Source organism: Scomber scombrus, chromosome 5, assembly GCF_963691925.1.
Source record: "Scomber scombrus chromosome 5, fScoSco1.1, whole genome shotgun sequence".
NCBI lineage: Eukaryota > Metazoa > Chordata > Actinopteri > Scombriformes > Scombridae > Scomber > Scomber scombrus.
This window is the reverse complement of record NC_084974.1, coordinates 1,424,970-1,438,272: the sequence shown is the minus strand read 5'-3', so window position 1 is coordinate 1,438,272 and position 13,303 is coordinate 1,424,970. Positions and strand designations below refer to the sequence as shown.

The following is a 13,303-nucleotide window of genomic DNA, read 5'->3' as shown; positions in this document are numbered from 1 at the left end:
TGTTCACTTCTTGAAGGATTTGGTCAGTTTAGTTTATATTTGCAGTGAAGGAGTTCTGAAGTCATGGAGAAGGTGGAGGTCACACATCTGCTTCCATGTGGTTGTAAGTAGAAAGTGTGTGTGTGTGTGTGTGTGTGTGTGTGTGTGTGTGTGTGTGTGTGTGTGTGTGTGTGTGTGTGTGTGTGTGTGTGTGTGCGTGTGTGTGTGTGTGTACCTGGATGGAGGCGGAGGCCACCTGCCCAGCCTGATCAAAGTCGAGGGACACTACGTGGGAGAAGCGGCTGGCATTGCTGTTCATAGCAGTGGGGCTGTTACCAAAAGCCTCCAGGATGGTGTAGACCGCCTGCCACTTCTCAGCTGAGTCACAAAACATAACTTCTGTTATTCACTATTTATTCTAAGGTAAGGTAAGGTGACAAGTCAACGTTTATTTACTGAATATTTAAAAAAAAAAACATGGTATATGTAAAGTTCCAGCACATAGACAGCTTCTAAATGTATAAATTAAAGTTAAATAGACAATAATCCTCACCAGAGAAAATTTTGCCCGTGCTGCCAGCGATGGAGACCAGGTACTGGACCAGGTGCTGGCAGTTGGTGGTCTTGCCGCTACCAGACTTGCCCAGCAACACAATAGACTGATCCTGCCGGGTGGTGAGCAGGTTGCGGTAGGCCGACTGGGCCACAGAGTAGATATGAGGAGCCGAGTCCTCACGCCGGCAGCCTTTGAACATGTGCATCACCTCATGGGGGAAGAGGAAAGACACAGGATCAAGTCGTCAGCATCATGCAGCATGTGAACAGACTGAAAGTCAAAGAGGCTCACACGGCTGTCAATCTGACGTTTATTTTGGAAAACATCAGAAATGTCTCATTCAGTCACCAGAAATGAAGAAAACATATAAACAAGAACACTCCCTTAGTCTGTTTGTGTTATTTGCATGACATGACCTGAATTTTACAGGCAATTGTTCAACATCTCAATCCATGGACTTTAATATGCAGCTCCATGAGGCGCTTAAAAAAGAAGAGGTAACAAAAAACACTTATTTTTCTTTATGCACTTTTAGCAAACAAAATATTAAATGTATATTGGTTTTACACACAGAAAGGTAACATGTGGCCATTTCAAATAACTGAGAAAAATAAGAGTGTTGATATTTTTAAAAGCAAACTTATTTGGCTTTCAGTTGAATTTTATGTATTTATTAATCTGTATCTTATTTTCAATTTTAGCCTGTTTTAATACTTTGACTATTCTGTTTATTCCATTTGATTGTTTATTCTTCATAACCCACCATTTATGTCTGTTATACTTCATTACTTTTACTCTTTTACTCCACTTTATTCTATAGTGACTTTATTGTATTCTTTCCTTTTATTTATTTTTAATATTTTTATTAATCTTTTATTTGATTTATTTTTTTACATTTTTAACCTTCCTCTGGTGTTTCGTCATTGCAGATTCTTGAAAGTTATGATAGCGTTTCCTGAGTTCCTATTTTTAATGATTGTTTTTTTCCCCTGTTTGTTTGCTTGTTCTGACTATAAGTAAAGCACTTTGAGTTGCATCACGATGTATGAAAAGTGCTATACAAATAAAGTTTGATTGAATAAGAGAAAGAGTTACGAAGCACAAATATAAACTTATTGCCACCAATAACTGTCAAGATGGTGGTGAGGGGCTTCTTGCATGAACCTCAGCCACTATGAAGACATTCAACAAGAGCAGCCGTCCACACTCACAAACAGGTGAAAAAAACACAGGCTGCTGTTGTACTGACCACCTCCTACACCATACCACACTTTATTCTTTATTTAAAATGCTTTCTTGCAGTGACAGTATGACATGACTGTCATCTGTGTTGTTTGTGTTTTGGAGGTCTTCTGACACCTAGTGGTCAAAAATGGCTTAATGTAGCTTTATAGTTGCCTGGTTAGAGTTACTTACCGTTTCACTCAAGTCTACAGGCACAGTTAAGTTGACATGTGTTTAATTGAAAGGCAGTGATTTAAACAGCCTGCATCATGAATCAAGGTGCAGGCACAGATTGTAAAACTAACTCTGGAACTTGCTGGTAATACTGTGAGGTTCAGGTGCTGAGGTGGTGATGCCAGACGTGGATAACAGTTGAATTTTTAACGGCACCCACTGTTCCCAGTTATTGCTGTAAGCTGTACCTTCTCAGAGTACATGGAGGGTGTGCTGAGGGGGTTGATGACCACCATGTTGGTTCCGGCGTAGGTGTAGATGAGGTTTCCTCCGTAGCGCTGCCTCAGGCTGTGCATCACACTGGATTCATTGAGATAGAGCAGTGAAGCCAGGTCCTCTGAGCGGTCATATGATGGAGGGTTGGCCTACACAAGGAGAGGGAGCAGACAGTGGCATTCAGCTGGCTGTGAGTGAGGGATGAATGAGTAACCAGATACAGAGTTTTTAACCTGATCATGGAAAACCCCTGGACTACTAGTTGAAAACTGAGCTGGTCCATGGTCCAGTGGTATCTAGAGACTAAATTAAACCTGGCTTTAAAGACTTGAAGGTCAATGAAGGGGCTTCAGTATGGAGGTACTGGGAAAACCCCAAAGACAAGTAACTGAAGCAATTAAAACAGATGTCCTCCTCCCTATTATTACCAACCTTCTTCCAGATTTACAGTCAAAAATTCCTTCATTTGATTAGCCATTGACTCTTTGGGTGCAAAGTCACCACCGTCACTGCTGCTGTCCATCTGTGTCTGCAGTGAAAGTCTGACAGAGTCCTTGAGATTCTATTGTGACATGAAAGCATGTGCTGCACACTAACTCTGTTGTTGGATGTGCTGAGTATTCTATCGCACTGTACAGTACAGTACCATAATGGGTTTTATCTGTTTAGATTATGATGTTTCATTTACAGTATGGATAATCAATTCATTAGGAATAATAACTCTCATCCGGTCATATGTATATGTAGATATTAAAGTATGAAAAAACATCATATTCATGTTTGTTTTCAAAAGCCACATCACACATTTGATTAGTCCATAGAGTGCCTGAAGCACATCTCTCTCCTTAAAATACGTCTGCTCTTATTCTATTCTTGTTGTTCTTACACACAACAAATGAAAAGATCAAAGTCCACCTCTCAATACTTTCTGACTTGCCAGGATGGTGTGTGTGTGTGTGTGTGTGTGTGTGTGTGTGTGTGTGTGTGTGTGTGTGTGTGTGTGTGTGTGTGTGTGTGTGTGTGTGTGTGTGTGTGTGTGTGTGTGTGTGTGTGTGTGTGTGTGTGTGTGTGTGTGATGGAGTCAGAATAAACTACACTGTGTGAGTTGATGGTGATGAAGGAACATGTCTCCCAGTGCATCAGTGTGACTCAGTGATGTGTTTTAATAGTTGTTGGATATCTATGGAGCCCAACTGTACAGAATAAGATGTATCAGACTAATTGTTAGTAGATCAGTTCATCGTTGGTTTTGCTCTGAACATGAGACTTGTTGACAATAAGAACAATTTAAAATATTTATCATCAGTTATGCTGACCATTGTACCGTTCAGAGAGCTCACTGATAAGAACAGCATGTTGGATAACATATTGATTCTTCTGATTATTAGACAGACCACAAACAGGCAGGTCAATGATATTACATCAACCAAATGACTTTGTCTCTGTTTTGTCTTCTGGGTACTGATGTTTAGAGGATTACTGTTAAAATACCAGCAACAGCATGAGTTTGTTTGGTCCCAGTTAACTAATATTTAGATTTCAGATATGTCAGAATGGAAAGAAGTACATGAGGGTCAGCCAGTGCCAGGCAGCTGGCAGTGTCCTCTGTGGCCATCTGTGGCTGGCTGACTCTTTGTCTCTGAGCTTCTCTCAGACAGGCTGGTGGACAGAAGGAGAGAAGACCTCCGTCCTACTGCCCACAGACTGTTGATGCCACGTAGCTTCAGGCTAGCTCTGCATTTCCTTCATTCTATTTTATATGATCCCATCCAAATAAATAGTCTAAAGCCCTGAGCTGCAGGGCTGGCTCAGATTTCAGCTGCAGCTCCTCTGTACCATTTAAAATTTGTAACAAACTCCCACTGACCTTTTCTACATCGTCCTCGTCCACATCCAGTATTGTCCCATCATGTTCCAGTTTGATTTTCACCTTGCCCTCTGGCAGGGAGCCAGGCTCTGTCTTCACCACGGTGGCTGAGCAGAGAGAAGAGAGGACAGCACTGTTAGCTGTGGGCCTGGTTACTGGCTAATTAAAGACAAAACTACAGCAGGAAACGTTGATTTAAAACTTTGAAGCCACAAAGAGAGAACTACAGCCTCTGAAGTCACTTACAATCAGAAGGGATACCAGAACCTTTTCCCTCTGACAGAAAACTCACGTATGCATGTATCATATTTATGAATTTATGTGGACTGCCCCAAAGGAGTGTGGATAATAAAAAATTAAAAAAGTTCACACAGGGAATAACACCACTAACATAATGCACATTGATTTGTAATTATCTTGAAAATTAAATTATCATATGTTATTGTCTATTATTGCTATACTGGAATAAAATTACATAAAGAAAGAATTAAGTATGGGAGAGTATGAAATGTTCATTTTAACACACGATAACTCCCTTCCAATGGTAACTACTGTTGTGACCATCTCTACACTTGTACTTTACTGTACATGCTTTCAAATTGAATTTCTTGCATCGTACCATTCCTTACATTATACCAGAACTTCTCTGGGAATCTAATATCATGGTGGTTAAAAGAAAAGGGAATATATTTAAATGATGAACAGAAAAACTGAGCCAAAACACAGCTAGGTGAATGTTTTACTTGAGTAATGAACATTTCTGTTAAAATTAGATAAACTCTCACAATTCAGAATATTACAATAGAATTAAATACATTTATGTGGTGCCCGACCGATTTATGAGGCATATGAGCCTTTCACAGATATATCGGTATCGGCGCACATGTTTTCTGATATGCGCGTTTATTATAGAAAATATAATGCGGAAGATTATGCTTGGGGTGATTTAGACATGGTGTTGTTACGTAATTTGTTCAGCAGAGCACGCTTCCATTCCATTGTTTATAATACTGTCTGTAGCATGAGGGATCGTGTTAGCATCAGAGCTCACAGGAGTCTAGCGGTGTCTCCAAAGTAAGTTACCAAGGAGTTTGTGAAACACTAAGAAGTTAATAAACAATAACCCCGTCATTTCCCCTTTTCAATATAACTAATATAACATTAATTCAGTCCCTGACAACATGTCACTCATGCTTTTCACATGTTAGCCATGTCAGCAGCTGTAGTTTGTCAGTACAGTTGGTAATGTAGCAGATTAAAAGTTAGCATCAGAGCAGCTTTCTGCAGCTCAGCAAACGGTGCAGTGATGGACTGAATCTGTTCACTGTTGATTTCACTCTATGTTGTGACCTAGCTGATAAGACACAATGCTGGAAAGTAAATAAACAACGTCCCCATCCCTCACTGACAAGAGTTAATCATACTCGTAACACTCGCCACATTAGCCGTTAGCCACATTAGCCAGCCAGCTAACCACCTAGCTACTTTCATACCGTGTCAGCTAAGTGGAAGCTGATATGTGAACATGTATTCACACCAAACTGTTTGTCTCAAACTGTAGTTCAATCAATTGAAATAATGACTGATACAGTACAGTACTGATATTTATTTTGCTACTTTATTTTTATTTATTCTCTGTTTTGTTAGTGTTAATTTCTAGAAATGCTTAACAATGTTAAATGTACTTCATTAGTTACTTGTTTAATAAAAGGAGCCTCATATCCACACAGAGAAGGTCTATTTTCATTCCAGTTCAAAAATTCATTATATCGGTTATCAGTGAATTTTTCCACTCTAAAATCTGTATCAGTATCAATTTCCAAAATCCCATATCGGTCTGACTCTATTAATTATTTAAATAACTGTATAAATGTATTATAAATATGTTATATTTTAATGTATTTAAAATGGGATCATTTATGCACTAGTTGATGCACCCCAAAATTTTAGAAATGGCCTCAAATTTTAAACACTAAGAGCAAAACTGTCGACAAAAAGTGTTTGAAATCTTCTCCACTGGAAAGGTAAGGCAAGTAAAGCTACACCATAGTGTTAATATGCTGAGCAATGCCATCTCACCCAGGGAGAAGCCATCCTTGTGGACCAGCCAGACCTTCTCTGATCCATACCAGGCCTGCTCAGCTGCAATCTGCTCCTCAGTCTTCACCTAGAGAACAGAACGTACAACGAAAAAATTACTGGACAGCCGGGACATGGAGACTGTTGTTATCAAGCCACGTCGCTGGACCACTCAAAGTCACACTGGCTCTTTCTGAGACAGCTGTTCTGCACATGCTGAAAGGTTATGAAGGACAAGCTTTGTGAAGAGGATGACCATGCAGTGAATGAAAGTGGACTCAAAAGGTTTCTCGTAACTTCCACTGAGCACTGCATGCTCCTTCAAGGTGGTGTGTGTGCATGTTTGGGTGTGGGAGAAACTTTGAACAAGACACAATAAAGATAAAATAATAGAAATACATTTTAGAAATAGGAAAATAAACAGTAAAGAAAATGTTTTGGAATGTACACCCAAAAACCCAAATTAAGGCATAATTATTGATTATAAATTTCACGTAATGTTGATGGGAAAAGTGAATAGGGAACAAAGCACTCTGCAAGCAAAGGGAGAGAGCACAACACAGCACAGCACTCCATAGTGCAGAGTGATGGGGGAACATGTTTATTTTTTTTCTTTTCCCATGCCGGCACTCTGTGAGACCCGTCCTACACTGCCTCTGATTGGCACCGACCCTGATATTTTTAGCCTAACCCTAATCACCTCACTCCTCATGTCTAAACCTAACCAAACTAATTAACAAATGCAACAAGTACCAGCCAATGAGAGGCAAAGTAGGGCAGGTCTTCGTAGAATACAGGTGGGGAAAACAAATAAGGGTGGTGGGACAGGTGTGTTTTTAGATGAGCTGGTGGTGAATCACACTCAGGCACAGGGCACGCCAGACCTGGGGTTGCTTAGCTGCAGCATGAGATGCTTGAAGAAGGGCCACAGGGTCCTCTTCCACTGATCCCTGGTGATTTGGCCAGCATGAAGAGGTCAAAGGTCACAATTATATATGAGCAACAAATGTTATACAGAGATAGATGCAGACAGCTAGGATAAAACAGATGAGCACACAGATAAATAAAGGTATCATCTGCATATAGGCAGACTGTGTCACTGTATGAAGAGACCGCACACCTGTGAGAGAGATTCAGTTTACTTCACATCATTCATAAAAGCATTTTCTGTGATCCCTTCAGCAGAGATCAGCTCTAATATTACACTTTCACTGGTGAAGTGTTTACAGATTCATGGAATTAAATGGTTATATGACAACAAAAAAGATCTGGAGTTATAAACAAATATTTGTGAGCCAAAACAATCCACTGGTAGCACCTGAACTTAATAAATAATCACACCACACTCACACAAATCCCAGTCAGATACTGCCTACTCAAGTATGGAGACAGTGGACATGCATCTATAATTGTATACTGCTCCATCACCATGCCAAGCCTAAAAAAAGGCGACGCAGAGAGTTTTAAAGTCCATGCAGGTGGCTTCTATCAACCTGAAGGGACGTGAAAAAAAAGCAGTTATATCATGCCATCGTCTTACAAATTGGAGCTCACACCAATCACAACAAAGCCATCACTGGTTGAGGTAAAAAAAAAAAGTCAATGTACTGTTATTTCTGTGCAATTAGTACAAACACAGGTTTAGGACATTGGTAGATTATATAAGTAAAACCTGGAGAGAGGAATTGTTCAACACACCATTTCAACAACCAGGAGCATAATGACTGAAAATATCACATCGAATCTGAGTGATTCTGGAGTCAACTCAGGTTAAAAGGCTTCCTGATCACAGGAATTGAGCACTGATCAACACTACAACAAATAAAACAATCAAATCCACATCCTGTCTAATGTATCAGAAGAAGACATTGACTAAATATATCTTCTAGCTTTTTGAATGCAGCCTAATACAGATGTTGGAAATACTGCAGACAGGGGAAAAGGGGGAAAGGGTAAGGTTGGCCTTTATACTCCAACAAGCCACACAAGTAGAAATTCCAGTTAGGAAGCCCAGAGGGCTGCGGTACCTGGAGGGGGCCCTGGGGTAGCGGGGCCGCCGAGGCAGGGGCTTGAACAGAAGACGAAACACTGACTGCCGGCTCCAGCTTAGCCACAAAGCAGCCACAGAGAGACAACCAGAGCCAGCAAAAGCAGTTTGGGTAAAGCATGGAGAGAAGGAAAGAGAATAAGAGGAAGAAGGGGAGGGAAAGAAAAAGACAAGGTCCACATGAAACTTTGGATGAAGAAATGCAGTGCATAGAAGCAAAACAAAGGAACATGGATATTTGACAGAGTAATGGAAAAGTGAAAAATGGTTGTGCTATGAGTAACACAGTGAAAATGATTCTGATCATACAAGAGAGAAGATGACAAGGTAGCATAGAGCAGCCAGAGTTATTGTTAACTGTCAAAATGACATATTAGAGAAATGTTACTTGGAAGGAAAGCCTGGATTAAAGCTGAAGAGCTGAGCCACTGTAGAGTGTTGTTAATTGAATAGAATAAATCATCACTAGATAGATAAGAACTGAGCAATCATTAATCAATTATTAATTTGGTGTTATGAAAATGAGTGGTGTTTCATCATTATTGGGCTCTACCCTACAAGTATGTTTAATGTATTAAAGCAGTTGAAGCATACAGAGTTCCAGAAGTATAAGTGCTAGTTAGTTTCCAGTTCAGATGTGCAGTTAGGTGACTGACAGCTGAATGAGGGACTACCAGTTGAAATCTGTAGTTTAAATCTGAACACTTTCAGATTCAGAGTCTATTTTGGATGAATTCTGCATGTCTGGGTAAAAGAGGATCATGGGTATCAGTCATTTGAGCCATCCACCATGTCTAACTGACAAATCAGTGGTCATAAAAGGTAACACTTCAGTCCACACTATCTATTAATTTATAAGCAGTATACAAACAATAAGTCATGTTTATAGGTGACTATAATGTAGTTATAAGCAGACTCAAAGATTATAACTTCCCTTATAAAGACATTTTATTACAACTTTTCTATATTGTCATTCATTATCTGTTTTTACAGCAGCAAACACTCATATCTGCTAAAAACTACATTAAAGTGTGTTATAAACCAATTAGTAACTGTTTATATACTGCTTATAAATGCTAAATAGGGAGAATTAAAGTTAAGTGTTATCTCATAAATCTAAAGTATACTTAAATTATTTCCATTATTACTGCATTTGACTAAATTCTGCATCTTTCTGCCTAAAGATTTTCCGCCTTTAAAAGTTATTTAATTCAGATAGATCCAAATGACATTTGAGATAGAATGTGATGCTTTAAACTTCTTCATATAACACTGGAATTATGCAACGGAAATGTATGTCAGTGTTTGCAAAGCTTAAATGACACAACAGTGTGTTGAAAACTTTCCAACAAATAAACAGAAGCAGGACCAAATGGTCCAATGCTACAAACAGCATTACAGTATAACCCTGAGTTAGAGTCAGGACACCAGTACAGGGGATACAATTTCACTGTGTCATGACTCACAACTGGTAGACCAACTGTTCTGTCCCAGTCAGGAGGGCAACAGACACCCTGCTAATACTTTCCTCTGCTGTGTGTCTGTAAATATACACCAATAAACTAAGCATGTCAGGCACGGACGTCAATGATAAACAGACAAGGGAAGCAATCACTGTTTAAGTTAGGGAGGCTGAGGTTTTGCAAGCCAACTCTGAGATGCTGAAACAAATATAGTCCAGTACAATACAACACAATAACAAGGAGAGGAGTATCAGTAGTACTGACTTGATTCAGTCTGAGGGCATAGTCTATAGTGCTGTTTATCAAGGTTTAATCAAGCATGTATTTTATATGAACAGCAGAGAAGTGCAATTGTTCAGGGTATGATTATTAGAATGTGTCATAAATATTATATAAGGGAAAAACTGTTCCAGGGTCAGAGTTAAGGATTAAAACCTAATTTCATGGGATCTTAGTAGAACTCTGACAATTACTGTATGCCATTCTCTGTACTTTAAGTGAGTAGTGTAGGTTAGAGAATATGACATTTGTCTATAATGTTCAAACCATAGTAGCTATCACTTATACAAATAACTGAACACCAAGTTTAACAGCAGAGTTTGACTGCCCTCTTTGGTTGAAAGTCTGTTTTACCTCTGACCACACCCTACATCATTGATTGGAGGGAGAGGGGCTATGGAGGATGGGGGATTGGAGTTGACACAGACAGACAGAAACAGACATAAAGCCAATACAAGACATCAATAATATGCAGATGGCTAGCAGGGTAATTTACAGGGGCGCCGAAGATCCTCATCAGGCGTCTCTGAGCCTCCTCAGTGGGACTGAGCGGTGCCTCCTACAGGTCAAAGCAGCAACATATCAACACTGAGCGCACTGATACTGATAATGCAAAGCCCATGACTAATGAGCAGAGACGTGATTATGATGCACTGCAAACAGAGCAGTCAATTAGTATAAGTATAAACTGCAAACACAAGAAAGATCTGATTGGCAAAAGACCATGTCAGTAGTTCTCCAAAAACAGGGGTAAAAGACAGAGGGGGCAAGAAACAGCATGCACCAGTGAATCTCTCTCACACACACATACACACACAGTATTACAATCCTTTGGATAAGAGAAAACTATTTGCAAGACAACCCAACCTAAATACAGCAGGCCAGAATAAATGCAATCCAATTCCATCGACATAAAACAAAAAGACGTATGAGCATCACCATTCTTAGGCTCTTAACACAGATTATAATGCAACTTGCAAATACATATATTGTGCCACTAAATACAAATTTAGAGGTTGAATTCATGATGTGTGTATGTATCCGAATTCAATGCCTTTCCAACAATCGAAACAAAAAAGTATTATTGTGGATTTCCAGTCTACTACATCCCTCCTACACCACACCACAGTAAAAGGTGAGCTTTGAATCTAGCAGTGGATTCTGAACTGGTCTGAGGCACCATGACTTGAGGCTTTGTAGTAAATAGTGGCACAATGATGTCTGAACTTTTTGTAACAATGTCTGCCAGCGAGTTTCTGAACAGTTGTACTATCTTTGACTTTGAGGTCTTCCGCCAGGATGTACACTGGTAATTGGCTCTACTGTGGGTCTACTGCTAGTGACTAGTTACTCTAGGCTCCTGCAGTTCCTCTGCTGGGACTCTACCTTTGCAAAAAAAAAAGCTTCTGAGCTACATTCTGCTGTGTGAGATCTCATGGGTGGAAAAAAAGTAACTGGCCTCCCTGGTTGATGGTTGATGGTTGACTTTGCCGCAGAACATGTTGCAAGGCTCATAAATCTAAAAAAAAAATAAAGAAGCAACTTCCTAAAAACTGCAAAACCACAAAACCTCTGTGGTCTTTGACGAATAAACAAGTCACTAACTTGATGGTAAAACCATGTATGTGAGGAAATGAGTGAGTGAAGAAGGAAATTAAGGGTTTTTAACTGGAAGGTCACCAGAATGGGGAATTGCTATTGCAAAACATAAAAGAATACTTCTTTCTCCAGCTCCAGCTACTGTTGAAGGCATGACTGTTGAGGTAGAGGACTTGTTTAGTGTCCAAAAATTAAAGGCAAAAAGATCAAGCCTGAAAGACTAATGGCCAACAGGGAAAACATACAGTATAACACACTGGCTGTTTTCTATTTGTACAAGATCCCAGCAGTTCGACTTAAAATATAGTCCTATAATAATATCATACAAGAAAAGGCTCACTAAAAAAAAGAGTAAAGCGGCCAAGAACATGCCATGGCATTCCAGCCATTACTTGGTGTTGATAAAGAGAAACCTTTAGCTGAAGGTGGCACTAGATGAAAGGTCAGTGAGCCACCAAAGTCAATAAGAAGTCACCTTCTAGAGACCATGAATATTTACTTTGCAATCTAGACTCCAACATAGACCCAAAGCTGAGATCCAATCTGGCCTGTACGCACCAACAGAAATGGCAGAGGAACCAAATGATTGACCATCCAACCAACTGATATCACCATCTTTTGGTTTGTCCATCAAGGCCTCGCAAGAAAAAGCTTTTCCTAATTAACTCACCACACTGAGGTTACACACATTATGGTGTCTGTAGGTGCTCTTTTAGTTCAAACATGCATTTAAAGTCCCATGCACTTTCCAAAACAACATTCCAAATGTTGCCTGGACATGCGAAGTGTGGACACCGTACCTCTTGTTTTCCAACAGCAGGTAGTTTAATGGGAATGACTCCCGGAGGGAGAGACAGTGGACCAGGATTGCGACAGGGAGGATCAGGGCTCACAGAAGTTGCGACTGGAGGAGGTTTAGGGGTTGAGGTGGAACGTGATGGTGGAGAGAGGGGGGAAGGTTTCTGGGCTGTTGCAGTGACTGAAGGGGGATCTGGAGGGGTGAATTTATTCGCAGCAGTTGGTTTGGGTACAGGTATGAATCCAGCAGGTGGAGACAAAGTTGAGGGCTTTGGCGCTGGGATAAAACCAACAACTGGTGGGAGAGATGGGGGTCTGGAATGGGAGGACTTGGAAGTAGTTGGAGGTGGAACTGACTTTTCAGAAGCCGTGCTGGTGGTAGCAGTTACAACAACCTCAGGAGATTTGACTTCCTGTGTAACTGGGGCAGGGGTTTTAGGTTTGGAATTAATTTCTTGTGGCTTTGGGGTAGGTTTATCCTCTTCCTTCTCTTTTGTCTCCTCTGGCTCAACTTTTTCTTCTTTCTTCTCTGTGTTCTTTTCTAACTCCATTTTCTCCAGTCTTTCATCCTTGCGTATTCGCGGGCGGGGCTCCCTTGATCTGCCTCTGACCATGAGATTACTCAGCCCTCGAGAAATGTCATCCTTGTCTTCTGTTTTGATGACATCATGTTTAAAAGAGAATATTGGGGCCACTGGGGACTTCGATACTGAAGCTGGTGCTGGCACTGCTTTTACTGGTTCAGGACCAGGCTTAGCCACTGGTGGAGCTTCTGATGGTTGTGTTGGTGCAGTGGTCCCTTCCTCTTCTGCAGGTAGGACCTTCCTGACAACTCGACGAACCACCTTCACTACCTTCTTGCGTGTCAGACCCTGGTCATCTGTAGAATCCATGCGGCTGGTGGTAGTGCATGCACCGTTGGCAGTACCATTGACTACACTTTTACCCATGATGCCATTATG

General features: G+C 40.5%; 1 protein-coding gene across 4 annotated transcripts in view; it reads right to left on the bottom strand.

Annotated features, from left to right (window-relative positions):
• LOC133980129 (unconventional myosin-XVIIIa-like) overlaps window positions 1–13,303 on the bottom strand; it is a 148,322-nt gene that overhangs the window by 92,890 nt on the left and 42,129 nt on the right. For all 4 annotated transcript variants that reach the window (XM_062418715.1, XM_062418716.1, XM_062418717.1 and 1 more), the window contains exons 3-7: window positions 6,156–6,243; window positions 4,077–4,183; window positions 2,182–2,358; window positions 533–743; window positions 215–357 (exon numbers count right to left, since the gene is read on the bottom strand). In XM_062418715.1, coding sequence (XP_062274699.1) covers window positions 215–357; window positions 533–743; window positions 2,182–2,358; window positions 4,077–4,183; window positions 6,156–6,243 — 726 coding nt within the window. The remainder of the gene's footprint in view (window positions 1–214; window positions 358–532; window positions 744–2,181; window positions 2,359–4,076; window positions 4,184–6,155; window positions 6,244–13,303) is intronic.